Genomic DNA, 25934 nt, shown 5'->3' on the forward strand with positions numbered 1-25934 from the left:
ACTGTGCCCACGGAGACGGACATTTCAAAGAAAAGGATTTTTGTTAAACCAAGGGTGAGATACATACCAGCTCACACCACAACACACCGTACAACTGGATTACCAGGAATACCAGAGAACAGTATGAACGAAAGACAGCAACAAGCTGAACATAACCGATACACAACCTTCGTGTAACCGAAAACAACAACTAACAATCCAACTGCAAGTAACAGTCCGCACTGGGATGGGCGCCCAGCATCCTCTACGGACTAGGAGAAAAGGATTTACCGGTAGGTATTAAAATCCTATTTTCTCTTACGTCCTAGAGGATGCTGGGGACTCTATACCAAAGATCCAGACCGGGCGGGAGAGTGCGGACGACTCTGCAGCACCGATTGAGCAAACATGAGGTCCTCATCAGCCAGGGTATCAAACTTGTAGAATTTAGCAAAAGTGTTTGAACCCGACCACGTAGCTGCTCGGCAAAGCTGAAGTGCCGAGACCCCTCGGGCAGCCGCCCAAGATGAGCCCACCTTCCTGGTAGAATGGGCCTTCACCGACTTCGGCAACGGCAATCCAGCCGTAGAATGAGCGTGCTGAATCGTATTACAAATCCAGTGCGTAATAGTCTGCTTGGAAGCAGGATTTCCAATCTTGTTGGAAGCATACAGAACAAACAGAGCCTCTGTTTTCCTCACAAGAGCCGTTCTGGCGACATAAATCTTCAACGCTCGTACCACATCGAGACATTTTGGCACCGCCACGGCATCCGTAGCCACTGGCACCACAATAGGTTGGTTTATGTGAAACGAAGAAACCACCTTCGGCAGAAATTGTTGACGAGTCCTCAATTCCGCTCTATCCACATGGAAAATCAAATATGGGCTCTTGTGAGACAAAGCCGCCAATTCCGACACCCGTCTGGCGGACGCCAAGGCCAAAAGCATGACCACTTTCCAAGTGAGAAATTTCAACTCAACCTTTCGCAAAGGTTCAAACCAGTGAGACATAAGAAATTGTAACACCACGTCAAGATCCCACGGTGCCACGGGTGGCACAAATTGAGGATGGATATGCAGCACTCCCTTCACGAAAGTCTGAACTTCAGGAAGGGCGGCCAATTCTTTTTGAAAGAAAATAGATAAAGCCGAAATCTGCACTTTGATGGAACCTAATTTTAGACCTGCATCCACACCTGGCTGCAAAAAATGGAGGAAACGACCCAGCTGAAACTCCTCCGCAGGAGCTTTCCTGGCTTCACACCACGACACATATTTTCTCCAAATACGGTGATAATGCTTTGCCGTGACCGCCTTTCTAGCCTTAAAGAGAGTGGGGATGACTTCCCCGGGAATACCCTTTCGAGCTAGAATTTGGCGTTCAACCTCCACGCTGTCAAACGCAGCCGCGGTAAGTCCAGAAATACGCATGGCCCTTGCAGTAACAGGTCCTCTCTGAGAGGAAGCGGCCAAGGATCTTCTATGAGCTATTCCTGAAGATCCGTGGCCAATCTGGAACGACGAGTACTGCCGGAACTCTTGTTCGTCTTATGATTCTCAAAACTTTCGGAATGAGAGGAAGAGGAGGGAACACATATACCGACTGAAACACCCACGGAGTTACCAGGGCGTCCACTGCACTGGCTTGGGGGTCCCTTGACCTGGAACAGTACCTCGGAAGCTTCTAGTTGAGGTGAGACGCCATCATGTTTATTTGAGGAATTCCCCAACGTCTTGTCACTTCTGCAAATACCTCTTGATGAAGAGCCCACTCTCCCGGATGGAGATCGTGTCTGCTGAGGAAGTCTGCTTCCCAGTTGTCCATGCCCGGAAGGAAAACTGCTGACAGAGCGCACACGTGCTTTTCCGCCCAGCGGAGAACTCTTGTGGCCTCCGCCATTGCCGCTCTGCTCCTTGTTCTGCCCTGACGGTTTACGTACGCTACCACTGTTACGTTGTCCGACTGAATCAGGACAGGTAGACCTCGAAGAAGGTGTTCCGCTTGCAGAAGGCCGTTGTAAATGGCTCTTAACTCCAGAACGTTTATGTGGAGACAAGTTTCCTGGCTTGACCATTTTCCCTGGAAACTTCTTCCTAGCGTGACTGCTCCCCAGCCTCGGAGACTTGCATCCGTGGTCAGCAGGACCCAATCCTGGATTCCGAACCCGCGTCCCTCTAGAAGGTGAGAACTTTGCAGCCACCACAGGAGAGAAATTCTGGTCCTGGAAGATAGACTTATTTTCCGGTGCAAGTGCAGTTGAGACCTGGACCATTTGTCCAGCAGGTCCCACTGAAACACCCTTGCATGAAACCTGCCAAACGGAATGGCTTCGTAAGCCGCAGCCATCTTCCCTAGCACTCGAGTGCATTGATGAATCGACACTCTTGCCGGTTTCAGAATCTCCTTGACCACGCATTGGTTTTCCAGAGCCTTTTCCGCTGGAAGAAACACTCTTTGCAGTTCCGTGTCCAGGATCATGCCAAAGAAAGGCAGCCGAGTTGTCGGAATCAACTGAGATTTTGGCAAATTTAGAATCCAACCATGATGTTGCAGAAGCGTCAGGGAGAGTTCCACATTTCTTAGCAACTGCTCCTTTGATCTCGCCTTTATCAGGAGATTGTCCAAGTATGGGATAATTGTGACACCTTGCTTGCGTAGGAGCAAAATTGGTAATGACAATCCTGCACAGCAAATCTCAGGAACGCCTGATGTGGAGTATATATCGGGACGTGCAAGTAGGCATCTTTTATGTCTACTGACGCCATAAAATCCCCCCCTTCTAGACTGGAGATCACTGCCTGAAGATATTCCATTATGAAATTCTTTATTTATACGTGGTATAAACATGGTATAAACATTGCATGAACAGAAGGGACCGGAGGCCAACAAAGCCCACGCCCCGCATAAACCACAAATTTTCAGATAAACAACAGAGTTAGTCTAAATAGACAGAACAGTAACTTTCCAATATGGAGTTCAGGGGGGGGGGGGAGGAGGAAGGGGGAAAAAAAAAAAGGGGGGGGGGGGAACCACGGTATCATCTATATTCAGTGTATATCCTGGAAATGGTAGGAGTAAGAAAAAGAGTGAGAAGGGGGATCAAGGGGGAGACAGAAGAAGAGTAGAAAAAAGGGAGGAGGAGAAGAGAGTGAGAGGGAGGAAGAGATGGGGGAGAAAAACATAAGGGGAAAGCAGCAGGCAGTGCCCATGGGTCTGCGGAGTAAGCTAGGGGCGAGGGTGGGGGGGCGGGCCTCCACGTTCAGCAGCGAGCCACGGGGCCCAGACCTGCTCAAAGACGTGGCCCCGGTCGTGGAGATAGTATGTGATCTTTTCCATTGAGGCAATGTGCCAAATTTTGGTTTTAAGGGACTGGAGGGAGGGTGGTGAGGGGTTCTTCCAGTTAAGAGCTATCAGCGACTTTGCCGCCGCCAGGATGTGTGAGGTCAGTTTCTGGGAAAATGTATTGAGTAATTGAAGAGGGAGACATAGTAAAAAGATCCAAGGATCTTTCAGCACAGGAGAATCTAAAAGCGAATTGAGGAGGGAGTGGACTAAGTCCCAAAAGGGAGCGATGGATGGGCAGGTCCACCATATGTGGAGCATAGTGCCCCTGGCCCCGCAATTCCTCCAGCAATTAGGGGAAGAAGATGGAAAGAATTTATTAATTCGGCCAGGGGTGTAGTACCAGCGGTAGTAAACTTTGTAGGCTGTTTCTTTAAAGACAGTAGCGATAGAGGATTTAGCAATCCCCAGTCTCATGTCCTCCCAGTCCTCACTCTCCGGTGGGGGTCCAAGATCGCGTTCCCATGCGAGCTCGTGGGGCCGGGAGGGGGGAAGAGAGGCATCTAGTAATAGGGAGTAGAGTTGAGAGATTAGGCCTTTGGATAGATGGGAGTTGGTGCATAGGATTTCAAAGGGGGTGAGAGCACGGAGCACGGCGGAGGAGGGGAGAGAGGCTAGGAAGTGGCGTATTTGTAAAAATTGGAAGGGATTAAGTGGGTGTGAAGGGGTCTTTTGTTGAAGGTCAGGTAGGGACAGCCATTGGCCCCGATCGGCAAAATTGATCGGAAATTTGAAGCCCAGCGTTATCCACAGGCGGAACCTCATAGTCGAGAGTCCAGGAGGAAACATAGGGTTCTGCCAGACAGGGGGCGAGGGAGTAGTGGTGAGACCCTTCTTCAGGGAGAGGGAGTCCCAAGTTTTAAGATTAAATTTAATAGTGGGGAGAAGTTTAGAGGTTGGGGGGCGGGAGGCAGGCCCCATAAGGGGGTCATGTCCGGGAGGCCGATGAAGGCCGCCTCAATATCCAGCCAAGATATAGATCCTGGAGGAGCATAGAAGGTGACAATATGGGATAAGTGGGAGGCAAGATAGTAAAGTGTGATGTCAGGAAGGCCCCTACCTCCCGCGGGGGTTGGCCTTTTCAGGGTATTGGCGGCGATGCGGGGGGGTCTGTGGTTCCAAATAAAACGTATAAGGGCTCGTTGGATAGTGCGAAGAAAGGAAGCCGGGACTGCCACTGGGAGGGTCTGGAAAAGGTAAAGCCATTTAGGGACTATGGTCATTTTAACCGCTATGATCCTGCCCAGCCACGAAATAAAAAGACTGTTCCAGGAGGTCAGGGCAGCGAGTGTGTAGGCGAGAAGGGATGGGAAGTTTTCCCGGAAGAGAGAATCATAGCGAGAGGTCAGGTTAATCCCTAAGTATTTAATCTTTATGGGCTGCCATTTAAAATTAAAGGTAGCGCAGGGAGACTCAGCTTCCTGGTGAGGGACATGAAGTAACATGGCCTCGGATTTGGAGCGGTTGATCTTATATCCTGATATAAGGCTATAAGATTGGAGGACTGAGAATAAGTTTGGAAATGAGATAAGGGGTTGGGTCAGGGAGAGTAAGATGTCGTCAGCGAAGAGGGAGATTTTAGGGTCGGTGTGGCCTACTTGTATTCCGTGTATATCCGGGTGGGCTCTAATTTGGGATGCGAGGGGTTCAATAATAAGGGCAAATATTAATGGTGATAGGGGGCAACCCTGACGTGTACCATTCGATATGCTAAGTGGGGCTGACGGGACACCATTGATTAAGACCGTGGCAGAGGGAGCAGAGTATAGTGCCAGGACGCCAGTGAGGAAGCTACCAGACAAGCCATAGGCCTCCAGAGCGGCTTTCAGAAAACTCCAGGAGATCCGGTCAAATGCCTTTTCAGCGTCTAAAGAGAGCATGATGGTGGGGGATCTCCTGGAGTTCGAGATGTGTATAAGATCGACAGCACGTCTGGTGTTGTCTCTCGCCTGACGGCCCGGGATAAACCCCACCTGGTCGTAATGAACAAGAGAGGGGAGGTAGGGGTTAAGACGGTTGGCCAGGATCTTGGCGAAAATTTTCAGATCCAGATTCAAGAGAGATATAGGGCGGTAGCTAGCGCAGTTAAGGGTATCCTTGCCCTCTTTAGGGATTACTACAATTCTGGCCTCCAACATCTCAGGGGGGAAGGGGTCGCCATGGACAATCCCATTGAACAGTGACTGCAGGTGGGGAGCAAGAAGAGCAGAGAATTTTTTATAATAAAGAGCTGTAAACCCGTCCGGGCCCGGCGATTTACCCATTTTTTGGATAAGTATAGTCTGAACAATTTCTTCCACCGAGATCTCACTGTTAAGATGGTCCATGGCGTCCTGGGGCAATCTGGGTAGGTTAGAAGCTGTAAGGAAGCGTGAGACTAGATCAGAGTGGGGCAGAGGGGAGGAACCAGGTGAGGGGGGCGGGAGGTTGTATAGGTCCGCATAGTAGGAATGGAAGGCAGCTCTAATGGCTGCGGGGTCTTGGACGAGTTGGTTGAGGGAGTTTCTGATAGAGACAATGTTAGTTTTGGCTCTCGTGGAACGGAGTCGTGCCGCCAGGATCTTGTCCGCCTTGTCCCCCTTCTCATAAAAGTATTGGCAGAGCCATTTAAGACGCCTGGCCACCCGGGCAGAGAGAAGGAGATCAAGTTCCGCCTGAACAGTACGAAGTTCGGACAAGATAGCCGGGTCGGAGGACGCCTTATGCTGGGTTTCAAGTGTGTGGAGTTTAATAGAGAGTTTGTTAAAATGGGTGAGAGATTGTTTTTTGGCTTTGGAAGCCAGGCTGATAACACGTCCACGAAGAACTGCCTTGTGTGCCAGCCAAAGAGTGGACCTAGAAATATCAGGGGTATCATTCAGGGAAAAGTAGTCGGAGATCGTATCCCGAAGGTGGGAGCACATCTCCGGATTGTGGAGGATAGAGTCGTTAAGACGCCATGTCATGGGGCGGGGGCGTGAGGCCAGACCTAAAAGGTCACAGGAGATAGGGGCATGATCGGACCAGATTAGTGGGTGTATGTGAGCTTCGTGGAGGTTTAAGGCGAGGTCATGGCTGAGCAGGATCATGTCAATGCGGGAGTAAGAATTATGAGGGGCAGAGTAAAAGGTATAGTCATGGACGGAGGAGTCTTTTATCCTCCAGGAGTCATAGAGAAGCTGGGATCGCATGAGACTGAGGAGGGATCTGGAGCGGAGGGAGTCCGATGAGGAAGCAGTAGAGGGAGGAGGGGAGCGGTCTATTTGGGGGTTTAGAACGGAGTTAAAGTCCCCAGCAAGTATGAGGTCGCCTTGTCGGACTCGAGTGAGGAGGTTATCTAGTTTTGTAAAAAATCGTTCCTGACGTTGGTTAGGGGCATAAATGTTGGCTAGTGTACAAATCTTGTTGTTCAATTTCCCCACCAAGACTAGAAACCGGCCTTCTTTGTCAGCATATGAGTCTAGAGGTTCAAAGGTGAGATGGCGGGCAAATAAGATCGCAACCCCTCGTTTCTTGGCCGAATGGTCGCAGTCATGGAAGGAATCTGGGTATTGCCTAGATTGCAACGTAGGGTGGGTGTCATGTAGGAAATGAGTCTCCTGTAGGAAGACCAGGTCACCTTTATGGAATTTAAGGGAGGCAAAGAGCTTGCCTCTCTTTTGGGGGCTGTTCAAGCCCTTCACATTAAAAGATAGTACCCGGAGACCCATGGGCAAGCAGCGAGGAGACAGGCAAAGTAGAGAGAGTGGAGAGCACTGAGAGCGAAGGAGGGAGGGGGGAAGAAAGAGAAGGAGGATATAGAGCGAGGGAGAGTGTGGTCATGAGGAGAGAGGGAAAAAAAGGAGACCGGGAGGGGAGGGGGGGTAGTTGGTCATCCGGCAATAGGGGCCAGGACCGGTGGTGCTGACAGGGGAAAGGGAGACTAGGTGTCAGGAGGGCACCTAGGTCAGCAATAGGGCTCGAAGCCCTAAGGGGGCGCGGCATGGGGTCCGGACAGCGGACCACAAATCACCCAGCAAAAAAAAAGAAAAGAAATATAAGGCGGGCGGGCCTCCCCTGGGAGGGCCTGAGGGAGAAAACTGGAGAGAGGACTGAAACAAAGAATAGGTGGAGCGCCAACTCCAAAAAGGTAGGGAGAAGGGGGGAGGGGGGGGGGTAGGTCGGAAACAAAAAGTTCAGTTTCGGCAGGGTAACATATTAACAGCATAACTTTTCAACAGGAAGTAACGACAAAAGGGTCATGAGGTATTTAAGGGGTCGAGAATTCAGGATATGGGGGGCCCAAAATAGAGCAGCTCCCGGGGTAGGGGAGTGCGACCAGGAGGGGTCGACCCAATTGGCTAGAGTAAACATGGGGTTAAAGAACTGAGAGTTCATCAGGGAACAGGAGGTGGAGCCTGGGAGGTCGTCGAGGCCGGGACCACGAACCACTCGGATCGGGGGGGCTGAGGTGGATCCCGCTGTGTCCGTGGCGGCAGGTCTTGAGACTGGATATCCTGTTCAGCGGTGTGGATGCCCAGCTTGGAGAGCAGCTTCTGAGCCTCGGGTAAATCCCTGGCCGTGAGGAGCTTCCCTTGGTGCCATACCAAGATACGGAAGGGGAAACCCCAGCGGTATTTGACATTATGACGGGAAAGCAGGGATGTAATGGGTTTGAAATCCCTGCGTTTGGCCAGAGTGAGTGGGGATAAGTCTTGGAAGATCTGGAGAGGGGTATTCTGGAAAGTCACAGAGCCCAATCGTCGGGCCTCCCTCATGACTGCCTCCTTTGCAGTAAAGTAGTGCAGACGGAGGATGACATCTCTTGGTTGGGAGGAGTCCTGGGAGCGAGGTCGCAGGGCTCGATGCGCTCGGTCCAGGAGCAGATGTTCTTCAGGGGTATCAGGTGATAGGTGGGCGAAGAGGCGTTTGAGATAGAGGTCAAGGTGGGTCGTCTCGACCTCCTCGGGGATACCCCGGCCCCTCAGGTTGTTTCTCCTTGCCCTATTGTCCTGGTCCTCATGCTCCTCCCGCAGGTGGGCGACATCTTGGCGGAGTTGATGGAAGTCGGTCTCGACTGTTTGTTGAAACGACACCACCTCTTCCACTCGTCGTTCAAGTTGGTCGGTTCTGGAGCCGATGTCGGCAATATCGGATTTCAAGGAGTGGAGAGCTTGAACTGAGGTTTTAACGTCCCGCATCTCCTTAAGGAGGGAGAGAAAGTCCCTGCGGGTGAGGGGCGTGAGATCATCATCCTCGGCTTCCGAGTCGGAGGGACTATGGGTGGGCGCAGCAGCATCAGGTCTGCGCATGGCCGGGGTGTTTTTCCTAGTAAGGAATGGTGTGAGGTCCGATCCCTGCGACTTTTTGCCACCTTTGGGCATCGTTAACGTATGGAAAGGAGGGTGGTCAGGAGGGTAGGGAGTAGAGGTGGCGCTCCAGCAGTGTAGCTCAGGACCAGGGGAGGTAAGGCCAGAGCCCTAGAGAGGCATCAGAGTGCGGTCAGCTCAGCCGAGGAGAAGAAGGGGTGGGTCCAGGGCGCCCCAGGAGAGCGGTAGGCTCACGTCGGCCTTGTGAGGAGCCACACAGTCAGGGGTGGTGTGGAGTGGGGTTCCGTGGAGGACCTCCCCCGTCGATGGGCCCCGGAGACGAGCCCCGGGCACGGACCAGCCAGTGATCAGGGCAGTGCCGGGTAGAGCAAGGGGGGGGAGGGGGGGTCCACGGCTGGTAACGGCAGTGGTTCCCAGAGGGGATATAAGGTAGGCTCCAGGTGACCGTAGCAGGGAGGAGCACCGCTTGGATGAATCAGTGGAGGTGGGTCTGGAGGCCTGCAGGATGGCCGCTGTCTGCTTGTTAGAAATGGAGCAGGAGCTGGGTGGTATTCCGGGGTCCTGCAGGAGGATCCCCGCCGTCCAGGAGCGTCAGGAGGGCCAGCGCCACCAGCAGGTGAGTAGGGAGGAGGGAGGGGGTCCGTCCGGCGGCCGCCGGAGCCCCCTGTGGGTGTAGGCCGGGTCCGGAGCTCTCGGCCGGGCCCGAAATCGAGGTCCCGGCTTCAGGTCAGGGGGAAAGGCCGCAATCCCCGGGCGCCGCCGGAAGCCTTCCGAGCGTGCAGGCTCAGGTCTCAGGGCAGGGACAGGGGGCGCAGCGGGACGCACCTGCCAGGAGGGTCACCGCCGACCGCTGCCGAATCCAGGTCTCCACGTCAGCTTCCCGGCTCCCGGCGTCCCCTCACGAGACGGCCGCCACCCGCAGCACGATGCTCCGGCCACGTCCACCGGTCCCGGGTCCCAGGTATCAGGAGTAGGTAGGAGTAGGCAGGGTGGCTCCCAGCGGTGACGCGGCTCCGGCCCGGCTCCAAACTCGAGCCCCCGGCTTCAAGGGTGGGGGAAGGCCGCAATCCGCAGGAGTGCTTAAAAGCACTCCCCGACTCCGCGGGTCCCCCACAGCAGCTGCAGACCCACGCTGAGGGTCCCACACAGGAATCTGGGGCGGCCCAGTGCAGATCTGGGAAGGGAAAAGGAAGATTAAGGGCCTGAATGTGTAGGAGCTGGGGAGAGCACTTCCTCTCTCCAAGACGACCAGGCCACGCCCCCGATATTCCATTTTGAACTTGAAAGTTTTCAAATACAGATTGAGGGATTTTAGGTTCAGGATCGGTCTGACCGAGCCATCCGGCTTTGGTACGACAAAGAGGCTTGAATAAAACCCTTCTCCCCGTTGGGACGGGGGGTACCGGTACAATGACACACTGTTGACACAGCTTTTGTATTGCCGCACTCACTACTTCCCTTTCTGGGACAGAAACTGGCAAGGCTGATTTGAAAAATCGGTGGGGGGATGGCAGGTCCTGAAACTCCAGTTTGTATCCTTGGGACACTATGTCTAACACCCAAGGATCTAGGCCCGAGTGCACCCAGACCTGACTGAAGAGTCTGAGACGCGCCCCCACCGGCATGGACTCCCGTAAGGGAGCCCCAGCGTCATGCGGTGAACTTGGCAGAGGCCGGGGAGGACTTTTGGTCCTGGGAGCCTGACGCAGCAGGCGCCCTTTTTCCCCTTCCTCTACCTTTTGAAGCAAGGAAAGACAAGCCTCTTCCTTTTTTGTATCTATTAGGCCGAAAGGAAGGCATCTGAGAATGGGGTGCCTTTTTCTGTTGTGCTGGAGCATAAGGAAGAAAAGATGACTTACCCGCTGTAGCGGTAGACACCAGGTCAGCGAGGCCGTCCCCAAACAAGACACTACCTTTATAAGGGAGAGCTTCCAAAGCTTTCTTGGAGTCGGCATCAGCATTCCATTGATGAATCCACAGCGCTCTCCTGGCTGAGACAGCCATGGCATTGGCCCTTGATCCCAAGAGGCCTATATCCCTCACCGCATCCTTTAGGTAAGCTGCAGCGTCCCTGATATAACCGAGAGTCAAAAGAATGTTATCCCTATCCAGGGTATCCATATCAGATGCCAAATTATCAGCCCACTTAGCAATAGCACTACTCACCCAAGCCGACGCCACGGCAGGTCTGAGGAGTGCACCCGTAGTGACATAAATAGCTTTTAATGTCGTTTCCTGCTTACGATCCGCAGGGTCCTTGAGGGCAGTAGTGTCGGGAGACGGAAGTGCCACCTTCTTGGACAGCCGGGAGAGGGCCTTGTCCACATTGGGAGATGACTCCCACTTTTCCCCGTCGACAGAGGGGAAAGGATATGCCATAAAAATTCTCTTGGAAACCTGACACCTTTTGTCAGGCGATTCCCAAGCTTTTTCACAAAGAGCATTCAGTTCATGACAGGGGGGAAACGCCACCTCAGGCTTTTTCCCTTTATATATAAACAAACCCTTGTATCAGGAACAGCAGGCACCTCAGAAATATGTAAAACATCTTTATTTGACACAATCCTGTACTGAATACTCTTCACCACTCTTGGATGTAAACTGGCATCACTAAAGTCGACACTGGAATCAGTGTCCGTGTCGGTATCAGAATCCGCTATCTGGGTAAATTAATGCTTTTGTGACCCCGACGGTGCCTGTACCTGGGATAAGGCTTCCTCCATAGATTTTCTCCACGTTTGAGTTTGAGAATCAGATTTATCCAGCCTCTTAGACAATAATGCCACGTTTGCATTCAATGTACTTAATATGGCCACCCAATCAGCAGTCGGCGGTACCGACAGAGACACTCCCAACTCTTTCTCTGCGCCCCCAGTAACCTCCTCCGGGGAGGAGAACTCAGCCTCAGACATGTCGACACACCGTACTGACATACACACACTCACACTGGTAAAAGGGGACAGACCCACAGAGAAGCCTGTTAGAGAGAACACAGAGGGAGTATACCAGCTCACACCCCAGCGCCCATATACTACAAAAAAAATAATATATGATCACTGCGCTGCTTTGATAGCACCAAGTAACTGTGCCTCCCCACCCCCCTGTTTTGCTCCCTTTACTTGTCAAGGAGAGTGGAGGTCCCAGGCCAGCGTCTCTGCATGTCTGTGAAGAGAGAAAAATGGCGCTGGTGAGCTGTGAGGGCTAAGCCACGCCCCCTCCCGGCACGCTGTAGTCCCCCTCAAATTTGAATATTTAGGGGTCTATTCATGCAGCAGAGAAAAGCCCTGTTTTGCGGTAAACAGGGCTTTTCTCTGCTTACCGCAATTCACATAGCGGGTTACCGTGGAGAAGTCCCTGACTTCCCCAGCGGCACCCCCGGTCTGTGGCTGAATCGCATCACCATACGTTTGTATGGTGACTGCAATTCATGTAGGAACGGAAAGCCCAGCTTTCCGTTACCATTCGCAAAACCCCATCGCCATCTCAGACAGGCGATGGGGAGGCTTGTACAGGAGAAGAGCAGTGAAGACGTCCGTCTCCTGCCTTCTCCCCTCCCCCTTCCGTGACAAGAGCCAATCAGAGGAGCCCAGGGCATATGCATTTGCATATGCCGGGTCACCTCCTCCTTGCTGCCCTCGCCCGCCGCTGGAGGTCTCGTTTCCCCGGCGCATGCGCAGATAACACCTGGAGGCAGGGGGGGACACTGCGCATGTGCAGAAGATCCCAGCCGCGGTATGAAGAGAGAAGACTGGGGAAGCCAGGATCGCGGAACAGCCAGATACCGCATCGCATCAGGGAACTGGTAAGTATTAATGAATTGCATTAAAAATCTGAAAAAAAACCCTGAAATAAGAATGCGATGTTTAGTGATAAGTTAAACATAGACTGGCGGGGGTCTGATATTTAGTGCCTAGGCACTTATATATATATTTTTGCCAGTGTTATTAACTCCAGTAACTTGCTGCCCAGGGCGCCACCCTGCGCCCTGTGAGTGCCGTTGGTGTATGTATGGGAGCATGGCGCGCAGCGCAATCGCTGCGCTGTACCTCCGTTACTGAAGTCTTCTGCCGTCACTGAAGTCTTCTTGCTTCTTTATACTCACCCGGCTTCTTTCTTCTGGCTTCTGTGAGGGGGTTGACGGCGCAGATCCGGGAACAAGCAGCTAGGCGCACCAAGTGATCGAACCCTCTGGAGCTAATGGTGTCCAGTAGCCTAAGAACCAGAGCCTTTAACTCAGAAGAAGTAGGTCTGACTTCTCTCCCCTCACTCCCTGTAGCCAGCAGGTCTGCCTGAAAATAAAAAACCTAACATAAAGTCTTTTCAGAGAAACTCAGGAGAGCTCCCCTAGTGTGTGTCCAGTCTCTCTGGGCACAGAATCTAACTGAGGTCTGGAGGAGGGGCATAAAGGGACGAGCCAGTTCACACCCAGTCAAAGTCTTTTAGTGTGCCCATGTCTCCTGCGGATCCCGTCTATACCCCATGGTCCTTTTGGAGTCCCCAGCATCCTCTAGGACGTAAGAGAAATTATGAATGGATAATTGTGGCTCTTAGCTTTACCCCTGCCACAATAAATATATTTCTTTTTTGTTTAATAAATAATAATAAATTGCCGTTTAGAACTTTAGAAAGAGAAAGAACACTAGTACTGTAGAAATATCTAGCTCCAATGTTTCAGCTTAAGAATAATTATAACACATTTGTTACTGTACCTTTTTAATATTTTTACTATTATATTTTAGACATGAAATATATGTTAGAAAAAGGAAGAAAAAAAGTAGTGATAATGAATCATTCGTCAGATATACCACCACATGTAAAAAGGTAAGGGCCAAGCATTATTCTTTGGTATGCCATTACCCAAGCAGACTGGCAGACATGAGGGTGCTGTACAGTACCTGTGCCTTTATGTGTTGATCAGGAGCAGTCACCAAGCTAGCACAGCTGAGCCAGAGCATCACCATAATGGACAGGAACAGGCATGCAGCCAGGATCCAGCGTGGTAATCCTGAGCGTCTACAGGGATGGGTTCAAAAGATAGCGTTTTCAGTTTCAATTGGTACATTTTTTAAAATATGTCTCAAGTTCCTGTAGGCCAATCCATGCCGTTGGATAATAATTTATGATTGCTAACCATATGATTAATATCCTAATATCAAAGCATATCTGTTGACAAACATCAAACTATGGATATGGATGACCCCTAAAATGAACCCACATCTCCAATCCAGCATATCCCCAACAGACATACCATTCTAGATCCTACCTTTGTTTCCCACATTATTCTAATATCCCCTTATTACCCCTTTTTGATGAAAACCAAACACACCCGAACTTTGGGGTTTTAAGTTGAAAAAAGTCCTGCTTCATCATGCCAAAGTAGGAACTTGGATCTAAAAAGCAAATCTTGCACTAATCTTGCACTAAGGGTGTGTACAGGGACGGATCTAGACGTTTCTTTAGGGGGGGCGGTTTACTGTTTAATCTAGACTCCTCCCTCTACAGTCCCAACTCCTCCCATCTGCAATCCTAACTCCTCCTCTCTCAATTCTGACTGAACTTTTTGAGTGAGACTGAGATAGAGCTTTGTGATTGTTCTATGTACATGTGACTGTGCTATGGGGTAATTGTATTTATTAGCCCTAGTACCCACACACCAGCAAGTGAGGGGCAAATGCTCTGTAACCCTTGCTCTCCTGGCTCCTCTGTGCTGCTGTGGTATAAGCTGCAGCACATCGTTCTGCCTCAGGCTCTCCCAAGAGAGCTCTCTTCTGCTCAAAAGTGGGCGTGGCTATGACTGTGTTAGGGGGCGGCGGTCGCCCCCTTCGCCACCCCCCCCCCCCCCCCCTAGATCCGGCCCTGGGTGTGTACACACGGTGAGATATTTTCTTTCGATTTTGACTATATAGTCAAAATCGCAAGAAAAGTTAGTGCAGATCGCAAGGTGAAAGTCACCTTGCGATCTCGATTCGATCCCGATGCGCGGTCCCGCCAGGTCGGCATCGCAGGAAAAGATAGACTGTGCAGGCAAGTCAATCCTTGCTAGATCGGTGTACTATCTAGTTCATCTCACATGTCAATGACATCTCACATAAGCCAAAATCTAAAGGTGTGTACACACGGTGAGATCCTTGCTATGCCCGATTTTCACTTGCGATTTCCCTTGAACTCCCTGAAGCCCAGATAGCACAGATTTTGACTAACTTTTCTTGCGATATGGACTATGTGTGCATACGATTTTGGCTTATGTGAGATGTCATTGACATGTGAGATAAACTAGATAGTACACCGATCTGCACTAACTTTTCTTGCGATTTTGACTATATAGTCAAAATCGAAAGAAAATATCTCACCGTGTGTACACACCCTTAGTTTATTGAATTTCATTGAATAATACTGTAGGGACAAAAACAGGTCCAAATGACATGATTTAGCAGTTTTAGCAGTTTTCAAAGAAATCCAGATTCAAAATCAAAACACTTGAGGGTGGTTTTGTCAAAACCAAAACAGAACGATGAATTAAAGTCAAAACCAAAACATATTAATTCTAAAGTTGTTGTTTAATACATATTGCAAAATTTGTTATTAAGCCAAAAGTATTGTCAATGTTCCGATCCTGTCTGGGATGGTAATAATGACCCAACAAAGTGCAAAATGATCAACTCTACCTGCCCCAAACCCTTCTGATATATCGGCTGTAATTGTCCTAGCATGGAAACTGGAAGTCATGGAGTATCCAGTCTCAGTGCATTCCAGAGTATGGAGAAATGGGCTGATCGCACAGATGCATTGTATCAGCGCAACCAAAGATACAAGGAACACAGGCCCTCATTCCGAGTTGTTCGCTCGCTAGCTGCTTTTAGCAGCATTGCACACGCTAAGCCGCCGCCCTCTGGGAGTGTATCTTAGCATAGCAGAATTGCGAACGAAAGATTCGCAAAATTGCGAATAGAAATTTCTTAGCAGTTTCTGAGTAGCTCCAGACTTACTCTGCCACTGCGATCAGTTCAGTCAGTTTAGTTCCTGGTTTGACGTCACAAACACACCCAGCGTTCGTCCAGACACTCCCCCGTTTCTCCAGACACTCCCGCGTTTTTCCCAGAACTGGCAGCGTTTTTTCACACACACCCATAAAACGGCCAGTTTCCGCCCAGAAACACCCACTTCCTGTCAATCACACTCTGATCACCAGAACGAAGAAAAATCCTCGTAATGCCGTGAGTAAAATACCTAACTTTTGAGTAAAATAACTAAGCGCATGCGCTCTGCGAACATTGCGCATGCGCAGTAAGCGAATAATCGCAGATATAGCGAAATTCGGCAATGAACGAACAACTCAGAATGAGGGCCACAATGCGTTCTTAGCTTGAATGAAGTTGCCACCCAGTGAAGTATTGAAAAACAGTACAAAATACTAAGGGGTCAATTCAATGTGATCCGGTCTTTGGGTCGACTGCACTTAGATCGAGACTCATTAGGTCAACCACTATTGGTCGACATGCATTAGGTCGACATGGCCTATAGGTCGCATGGTCACTAGGTCGACATGGACAAGGTAGACAGAGAAAAATGTTGACATGAGTTTATAAAAAAATAATTTTTTTTTTTTTTACTTTTTCATATTTTACGATCCACATGGACTACGATTGGGAACAGTAACCTTGCCCAAAGCATGTGAGGGGATACAGTGCACTAATTGGGGTTCCCGGTCACTTTACAAAGACAGCGAAATGTGAAAAACACATGTTGACATTTTTCCATGTAGACCTTGTTCATGTCGACCCACCTATTTCAGGTGTCGACCTAGTCACTGTCGACCAATAGTGGTCAACCTAATGACTGTCGACCTAGTTACTGTCGACCCTATGATCCACACCCAATTCAATTACCCGGAAGTCTTCTTGTGTTGTAAGTGCGGCTATATGCCTCTAGTGTGGTAAACTTCTTATTATGTCCTTCAGTTAAATGAAAAAAAGAAAACAGATTTTGCTACACCCCTACATTATGTAGCAAAAGGTTATTCTTCCTATATCTAAATTTATCATTGGGTGGGATACTAGAGAGTTGGTCAAATATAACATAAAGATACAAATACAAACAAGTAAATTAATATAAAACAAAAATTACAAATAAAGAAAAAAGGTAAACCTCCCATATATTAAGTACAATTATAAATTCATATTATCATAAGCAAGCAGTAAAAATAAGAATTTACTTACCGATAATTCTATTTCTCGGAGTCCGTAGTGGATGCTGGGGTTCCTGAAAGGACCATGGGGAATAGCGCCTCCGCAGGAGACAGGGCACAAAAAGTAAAGCTTTACGATCAGGTGGTGTGTACTGGCTCCTCCCCCTATGACCCTCCTCCAAGCCTCAGTTAGGTACTGTGCCCGGACGAGCGTACACAATAAGGAAGGATTTATGAATCCCGGGTAAGACTCATACCAGCCACACCAATCACACCGTACAACCTGTGATCTAAACCCAGTTAACAGTATGATAACAGCGGAGCCTCTGAAAAGATGGCTCACAACAATAATAACCCGATTTTTGTAACTATGTACAAGTAATGCAGATAATCCGCACTTGGGATGGGCGCCCAGCATCCACTACGGACTCCGAGAAATAGAATTATCGGTAAGTAAATTCTTATTTTCTCTATCGTCCTAGTGGATGCTGGAGTTCCTGAAAGGACCATGGGGATTATACCAAAGCTCCCAAACGGGCGGGAGAGTGCGGATGACTCTGCAGCACCGAATGAGAGAACTCCAGGTCCTCCTTAGCCAGGGTATCAAATTTGTAGAATTTTACAAACGTGTTCTCCCCCGACCACGTAGCCGCTCGGCAGAGTTGTAATGCCGAGACCCCTCGGGCAGCCGCCCAAGAAGAACCCACCTTCCTTGTGGAGTGGGCTTTTACCGATTTTGGCTGTGGCAGGCCTGCCACAGAATGTGCAAGCTGAATCGTACTACAAATCCAGCGAGCAATAGTCTGCTTAGACGCAGGAGCGCCCAACTTGTTGGGAGCATATAGTATAAACAGCGAGTCAGATTTCCTGACTCCAGCTGTCCTTGAAATGTATATTTTTAAAGCTCTGACAACGTCCAACAACTTGGAGTCCTCCAAGTCGCTTGTAGCCGCAGGCACTACAATAGGTTGGTTCAGATGAAATGCTGACACCACCTTAGGGAGAAAATGCGGACGAGTCCGCAGTTCTGCCCTGTCCGAATGGAAAATCAGATATGGGCTTTTGTAAGATAAAGCTGCCAGTTCTGACACTCTCCTGGCCGAAGCCAGGGCTAGTAGCATGGTCACTTTCCATGTGAGATATTTCAAATCCACAGTTTTTAGTGGTTCAAACCAATGAGATTTGAGAAAGTCCAAAACAACATTGAGATCCCACGGTGCCACTGGAGGCACCACAGGGGGCTGTATATGCAGCACTCCCTTAACAAAAGTCTGGACTTCAGGAACTGAAGCCAATTCTTTTTGGAAGAAAATCGACAGGGCCGAAATTTGAACCTTAATAGATCCCAATTTGAGACCCATAGACAATCCTGATTGCAGGAAATGTAGGAATCGACCCAGTTGAAATTCCTCCGTCGGAGCACTCCGATCCTCGCACCACGCAACATATTTTCGCCAAATGCGGTGATAATGTTGCGCGGTTACTTCCTTCCTTGCTTTAATCAAAGTAGGACTGACTTCTTCCAGCATGCCTTTTTCCTTTAGGATCCGGCGTTCAACCGCCATGCCGTCAAACGCAGCCGCGGTAAGTCTTGAAACAGACAGGGACTCTGCTGAAGCAAGTCCCTTCTCAGAGGTAGAGGCCACGGATCTTCCGTGATCATCTCTTGAAGTTCCGGGTACCAAGTCCTTCTTGGCCAATCCGGAACCACTAGTATCGTTCTTACGCCTCTTTGCCGTATAATTCTCAATACTTTTGGTATGAGAGGCAGAGGAGGAAACACATACACCGACTGGTACACCCAAGGCGTTACCAGCGCGTCCACAGCTATTGCCTGCGGATCTCTTGACCTGGCGCAATACCTGTCCAGTTTTTTGTTGAGGCGAGACGCCATCATGTCCACCATTGGTCTTTCCCAACGGGTTACCAGCATGTGGAAAACTTCAGGATGAAGTCCCCACTCTCCCGGGTGAAGGTCGTGTCTGCTGAGGAAGTCTGCTTCCCAGTTGTCCACTCCCGGGATGAACACCGCTGACAGTGCTATCACATGATTCTCTGCCCAGCGAAGAATCCTTGCAGCTTCTGCCATTGCACTCCTGCTTCTTGTGCCGCCCTGTCTGTTCACATGGGCGACTGCCGTGATGTTGTCCGACTGGATCAACACCGGTTTTCCTTGAAGCAGAGGTTCTGCCTGGCTTAGAGCATTGTAGATTGCTCTTAGTTCCAGAATGTTTATGTGAAGAGACGTTTCCAGGCTCGACCACACGCCCTGGAAGTTTCTTCCTTGTGTGACTGCTCCCCAGCCTCTCAGGCTGGCGTCCGTGGTCACCAGGATCCAATCCTGTATGCCGAATCTGCGGCCCTCCAATAGATGAGCACTCTGCAACCACCACAGAAGAGATACCCTTGTCCTTGGAGACAGGGTTATCCGCTGGTGCATCTGAAGATGCGACCCTGACCATTTGTCCAACAGATCCCTCTGGAAAATTCTTGCGTGGAATCTGCCGAATGGAATTGCTTCGTAAGAAGCCACCATTTTTCCCAGGACTCTTGTGCATTGATGTACAGACACCTTTCCTGGTTTTATGAGGTTCCTGACAAGCTCGGATAACTCCTTGGCTTTTTCCTCCGGGAGAAAAACCTTTTTCTGAACCGTGTCCAGAATCATCCCTAGGAACAGCAGACGTGTTGTCGGAATTAACTGGGATTTTGGAATATTCAGAATCCACCCGTGCTGTTTTAGCACTTCTTGAGACAGTGCTAATCCCATCTCTAGCTGTTCTCTGGACCTTGCCCTTATTAGGAGATCGTCCAAGTATGGGATAATTAATACGCCTTTTCTTCGAAGAAGAATCATCATCTCGGCCATTACCTTGGTAAAGACCCGAGGTGCCGTGGACAATCCGAACGGCAGCGTCTGAAACTGATAGTGACAGTTCTGTACGACGAACCTGAGGTACCCCTGGTGTGAGGGGTAAATTGGAACGTGGAGATACGCATCCTTGATGTCCAAGGATACCATAAAGTCCCCTTCTTCCAGGTTCGCTATCACTGCTCTGAGTGACTCCATCTTGAACTTGAACTTCTTTATGTACAGGTTCAAAGATTTCAGATTTAGAATAGGTCTTACCGAGCCATCCGGCTTCGGTACCACAAATAGAGTGGAATAATACCCCTTTCCTTGTTGTAAAAGGGGTACCTTGACTATCACCTGCTGAGAGTACAGCTTGTGAATGGCTTCCAAGACCGTCACCCTGTCGGAGGGGGACGTTGGTAAAGCAGACTTCAGGAAACGGCGAGGTGGATCCGTCTCTAGTTCCAACCTGTACCCCTGAGATATTATCTGCAGGATCCAGGGATCTACCTGCGAGTGAGCCCACTGCGCGCTGAAATTCTTGAGACGACCCCCCACCGCCCCCGAGTCCGCTTGATAAGCCCCAGCGTCATGCTGAGGCTTTTGTAGAAGCGGGGGAGGGCTTCTGTTCCTGGGAAGGAGCTGCCTGTTGCTGTCTCTTCCCCCTTCCTCTGCCTCGTGGCAGATATGAATATCCCTTTGCTCTCTTGTTTTTAAAGGAACGAAAGGGCTGCGGTTGAAAAGTCGGTGTCTTTTTCTGTTGGGGAGTGACTTGAGGTAAAAAGGTGGATTTCCCGGCTGTAGCCGTGGCCACCAAATCCGATAGACCGACACCAAATAACTCCTCCCCTTTATACGGCAAAACTTCCATATGCCGTTTTGAGTCCGCATCGCCTGACCACTGTCGCGTCCATAAACTTCTTCTGGCCGAAATGGACATAGCACTTACCCGTGATGCCAGTGTGCAGATATCCCTCTGTGCATCACGCATATAAAGAAATGCATCCTTTATTTGCTCTAAAGACAGTAAAACATTGTCCCTATCCAGGGTATCAATATTTTCAATCAGGGACTCTGACCAAGCTACCCCAGCACTGCACATCCAGGCTGTCGCTATAGCTGGTCGTAGTATAACACCTGTATGTGTGTATATACTTTTTTGGATATTTTCCATCCTCCTATCTGCTGGATCTTTAAGTGCGGCCGTCTCAGGAGAGGGTAACGCCACTTGTTTAGATAAGCGTGTGAGCGCCTTGTCCACCCTAGGAGGTGTTTCCCAGCGCGCCCTAACCTCTGGCGGGAAAGGGTATAAAGCCAATAACTTCTTTGAAATTAGCATTTTTTTATCGGGGGCAACCCACGCTTCATCACACACCTCATTTAATTCATCTGATTCAGGAAAAACTATAGGTAGTTTTTTCACACCCCACATGATACCCTGTTTTGTGGTACCTGTAGTATCAGCAATATGTAACGCCTCCTTCATTGCCAAAATCATATAACGTGTGGCCCTACTAGAAAATACGGTTGATTCGTCACCGTCGCCACTGGAATCAGTGCCTGTGTCTGGGTCTGTGTCGACCGACTGAGGCAAAGGGCGTTTTACAGCCCCTGACGGTGTTTGAGGCGCCTGGACAGGCACTAATTGATTGTCCGGCCGTCTCATGTCGTCAAACGACTGCTTTAGCGTGTTGACACTATCCCGTAATTCCATAAATAAAAGGCATCCATTCTGGTGTCGACCCCCTAGGAGGTGACATCCCCATATTTGGCAATTGCTCCGCCTCCACACCAATATCGTCCTCATACATGTCGACACACACGTACCGACACACAGCAGACACACAGGGAATGCTCTTAACGAAGACAGGACCCCACTAGCCCTTTGGGGAGACAGAGGGAGAGTTTGCCAGCACACACCAAAAGCGCTATATATGACAGGGATAGCCTTATAATAAGTGCTCCCTGTATAGCTGCTTTAATAATATAGTTTTGCCACAATTTTGCCCCCCCTCTCTTGTTTTACCCTGTTTCTGTAGTGCAGTGCAGGGGAGAGCCTGGGAGCCTTCCTGACCAGCGGAGCTGTGTGAGGAAAATGGCGCTGTGTGCTGAGGAGATAGGCCCCGCACCTTTTTCGGCGGGCTCGTCTCCCGCTCTTTAGTGGATTCTGGCAGGGGTTAAATATCTCCATATAGCCCCCGGAGGCTATATGTGAGGTATTTTTAGCCAAAAAAGGTTTTCATTTGCCTCCCAGGGCGCCCCCCTCCCAGCGCCCTGCACCCTCAGTGACTGCCGCGTGAAGTGTGCTGAGAGGAAAATGGCGCACAGCTGCAGTGCTGTGCGCTACCTTAAGAAGACTGAGGAGTCTTCTGCCGCCGATTCTGGACCTCTTCTCGTTTCAGCATCTGCAAGGGGGCCGGCGGCGAGGCTCCGGTGACCATCCAGGCTGTACCTGTGATCGTCCCTCTGGAGCTAATGTCCAGTAGCCAAGAAGCCAATCCATCCTGCACGCAGGTGAGTTCACTTCTTCTCCCCTAAGTCCCTCGTTGCAGTGATCCTGTTGCCAGCAGGACTCACTGTAAAATAAAAAACCTAAGCTAAACTTTTCTAAGCAGCTCTTTAGGAGAGCCACCTAGATTGCACCCTTCTCGGCCGGGCACAAAAATCTAACTGAGGCTTGGAGGAGGGTCATAGGGGGAGGAGCCAGTACACACCACCTGATCGTAAAGCTTTACTTTTTGTGCCCTGTCTCCTGCGGAGCCGCTATTCCCCATGGTCCTTTCAGGAACCCCAGCATCCACTAGGACGATAGAGAAATGGTGATACACCATCCCCACTAAATGATAATCATGATATGAAGATTTAAAATTGGTTGCTCTTTTTCAAATCTTAGACTGTGTCCAACCTGTGTACTCACGTAGCCATTCATTCTAAGAGAAGGCTTGTTGATGACTCGACGGGAGGCAATCAAGTTGCTGGCTGCCGGGATCCCGGCAGTCAGTACACCAATGACGGAATCCCAACACCCAATGAAATTCCGATGTTGGAACCCCGCACGCAGCCCGGAATGCCCACTCTGGTGGTAGTCCACGCCACCGGGCCCAAAGCGTGGCGAGCGCAGCAAGCCTGCGAGGGGACATGCTGTGCTCGCTGCCGGTCTTCTACTGAGATATCATACTGAATCCACCTCGGGTTATCATACTGAATCCACCTCGATGGGTAGATGAGAGCACAAAGTCAATCATCATGTATTACAAATATATAAAGCGGCAATATGTGGAGCTATCAGGTGATTTGTTTATTAAGAGACCTCTACACAAAACGCGCGGACACCCACTAAGGCTTGAAGAGAGGAAATTTCATACTCAGCGCAGGAAGGAATTCTTCACTGTAAGGGCAATACGAATATGGAATACACTGCCAGAGAAGGTTGTAATGGCGGACTCAGTCAATGGGGGATATCCAATTATCCCGTTAAAACATCGGGTCCGAAAAATGGCCGTTTATCTGACATTTTTCCGATGTTTCACCGATTTTTTTTACAGGCTATCCTGTTAAATCGCGTGTAAAAAAAAAAAACCCTTTCTCCCGAAAACACACAGGTTCAGTGAAACCTGTGTGTTTTTGGGTGAAACAGACCTGTTTTCGGATGAAAACCGGGCTGTTTCCGGGGATTCTGCTTCGCCTGCCGGATAAGCCGGCTATCTAATTAGCCCCCGGCGGGACAATTAGCCCCGGTAAAAAAACGGGGCTAATTGGATATCCCCCAATGCGTTTAAAAATGGGTTAGATAAATTTCTAACGGAAAAAGATATCTGGGAGGATACAGCCTTTAACCAGAATAGAATAGGTAATATAATATAATTCAGGTTGAACTCGATGGACTACTGGTCTTTTTTCAACCTCACCAACTATGTTACTCTGTATTTCAAGGCTAGTGGATACTGCTGACCCAAATTGCTTCAGCCCACAGATTTGTCTGTTTGGCCAGCATGCAGAGCAGATTTAATTGACAACTTGTGATTGGCCATCCTCTTTCTGAAAGTGCAAGTTATCTTACCCACATATACACAGCTACAAGCATACATACAATGTGTCCTGATAGCTCTGGTAGGCAAAATTCCACCGTATTTAGTAAGCATACTATTTAAGGTATGTGGTTACAAGGTCAACAACGACAATTTCATCAGGCATTATGTCAATTCAGTATGCTGGAACCGGGATTATGACACAGTTGAAATACAGCATTTTAACTGTACAAGTGTTATAACTTTAAACAGGCCACTTAAAAGCACGTTTAAAGTTAGAACAACTGCACAGTGAAATGCTCTATGCAAAGTCAGTTGTGACATTATCACTGTAGACCTCCTGTACCCAATCGTATTCAAGTTCTAGAATCTGCAGATGGGAAAGTATGGAGAGAAAGAGAGAGAGAGAGAGGGGTGTGTGTGTGTGTGTGTGTGTGTGTGTGTGTATTTGTGACTAAATTGCTTCTCTTCCTTACTTGGACATGCAACCCAGAATATCATGCTCTGACTGCGGAACTTCCATATGAGATGACTTGTGTTTCACTTTGGATTCCTTTCCTGAACTCTTCTCCATTTTGTCTCGAAAACCTAGAAAATGTTCAAAGAAGTTATCTTGCTACATATGCAATGAATATTGATGAAATAACACCTATGCTGTTATAAAATACATTTGCCATCTGAATTTTTATATAAAATATAGTATTTACAGTGTGATTAAGGAATATGTTATGCAGATCTTGCCCCTGTAATATTAATAAAACAATAAACAGTACAAATTACCTAGCAAGTCATCAAAGGCAGGCAAGTATTTCTTAAGGAAAAAAAAATTGTGACATTCTAATAGACTTACAAAATAGACACAATCTTTTCATATATAGTGGCAGATTGCACTTTTCAATTCAATTTCATATGTCTGTGTTGTATCCGCTTCAGCAGGAAGAACAATTTATTAATTAGTACAAATGTGTCCTCATAAATCTTGTCACGCAGCGAGTTATGCCTGGAGTGAGTGAGCGCCAGGCCCTTTGTCACTCTACTAATGTCGGGAGTCTTTCATTTAAATACGATGCATGAGAAGACTACGCTGATTAATATGATATGGGACACTTGAATATTGTGTGTAACTGAGTATTTATATAAAGCACAATGGAACTTGTATTGGGAAAAAAGCTGCGGCATAGCTAGATTAAGGGGGCTCCCTAGCCAGAGCACACTGACATCACTAGCTTTCCCTCTTGTGCAGCAGCAGATCAGGCAGCCAGAATGCAAGCAGGACAGTATGCAGTGCAGGCAGTGACACATGGGTATCAGCTTTCATGAGCTATCAACAAAGCTTCCCAACCAGAAGAGAGATCGGAGTGGGGAGACAGCTGTAAGGGATCCAGGAATCCCTGGGTGTCTGGGTTGGAGATGTATTATAGCGGCATGGATAGCACTTCCTGCTTCATTTTGTTACCGCGGAGAAGCAGGAACAAACATCGACAAGATGTAAGAACATCTTGTCTGCCAAAGCGCCCTCCGGTACCAAAGGGGCAAGGCTGAAGCCTGAGGCTATGCCCGCCACCCGTGGGCTGAAGCCCAAGGCTATGTCCGCCAACCCATGGCTGTAGATGGCAAGTTCATAGTCCAATTTTCTGTAAAAATTAAATTAATATTATCTTTACTGGAGGAACTACAGGTCCCTGCAAGCCTCCCTGGCATACTGGTACTTGGAGAACCACAAGTACCAGCACATGGAGCATTAAAGGGACTGCTGGTACATGTAGGTCCACTAGTAAAACAAATATTACAATAAAGACATGACAGGATACATCTTAGAAAGTACAGCTTTAATAAAACATCCTTGCACACTCACATACATATACTCACACATACTAAACTAGCCTTCCGCTGTAGTGTGATTGGTTTCTCTTCTTCAGTAGAAAGCCATAGGGAACCTGTAAAAAGTAAATACCTAAATCCAGTGTAGATCAGTCCTCTTTGGTCCAAGTAGGCATCCTAAGAGTTAAAAAACAAAAACGAGTATCGTGATCAAGCGGACATAAGGGGATCTATGTCTTACAACATAGATCCCCTTTCCCGAATGGTGGGCCTCCGCATGACATCTGTCACTTGGTGACCCGCCAGCCAATCAGGGAGCGCTATGTAGTAGATTGGCAAAGTGCTCATGAGCTATCACACAAGTGGAGCCCATACGCTTCAATGGGAAAAAAAATCCCCATTTAAGTCTATAGTGGGAACCAGCAGTCTGCGGT

The 25934-nt window shown here is 49.1% G+C and overlaps 1 protein-coding gene across 1 annotated transcript in view; it reads right to left on the reverse strand.

The window, feature by feature from the left end:
- The window catches only part of TMEM59L (transmembrane protein 59 like), a 283368-nt gene that overhangs the window by 739 nt on the left and 256695 nt on the right, over nucleotides 1-25934 (reverse strand). Inside the window, exons 6-7 of the mRNA XM_063914725.1 lie at nucleotides 24156-24267; nucleotides 13508-13625 (exon numbers count right to left, since the gene is read on the reverse strand). Coding sequence (XP_063770795.1) covers nucleotides 13508-13625; nucleotides 24156-24267 — 230 coding nt within the window. The remainder of the gene's footprint in view (nucleotides 1-13507; nucleotides 13626-24155; nucleotides 24268-25934) is intronic.

The sequence above is a fragment of the Pseudophryne corroboree genome, chromosome 1 (assembly GCF_028390025.1).
Source record: "Pseudophryne corroboree isolate aPseCor3 chromosome 1, aPseCor3.hap2, whole genome shotgun sequence".
In the NCBI taxonomy this organism is placed as follows: domain Eukaryota; kingdom Metazoa; phylum Chordata; class Amphibia; order Anura; family Myobatrachidae; genus Pseudophryne; species Pseudophryne corroboree.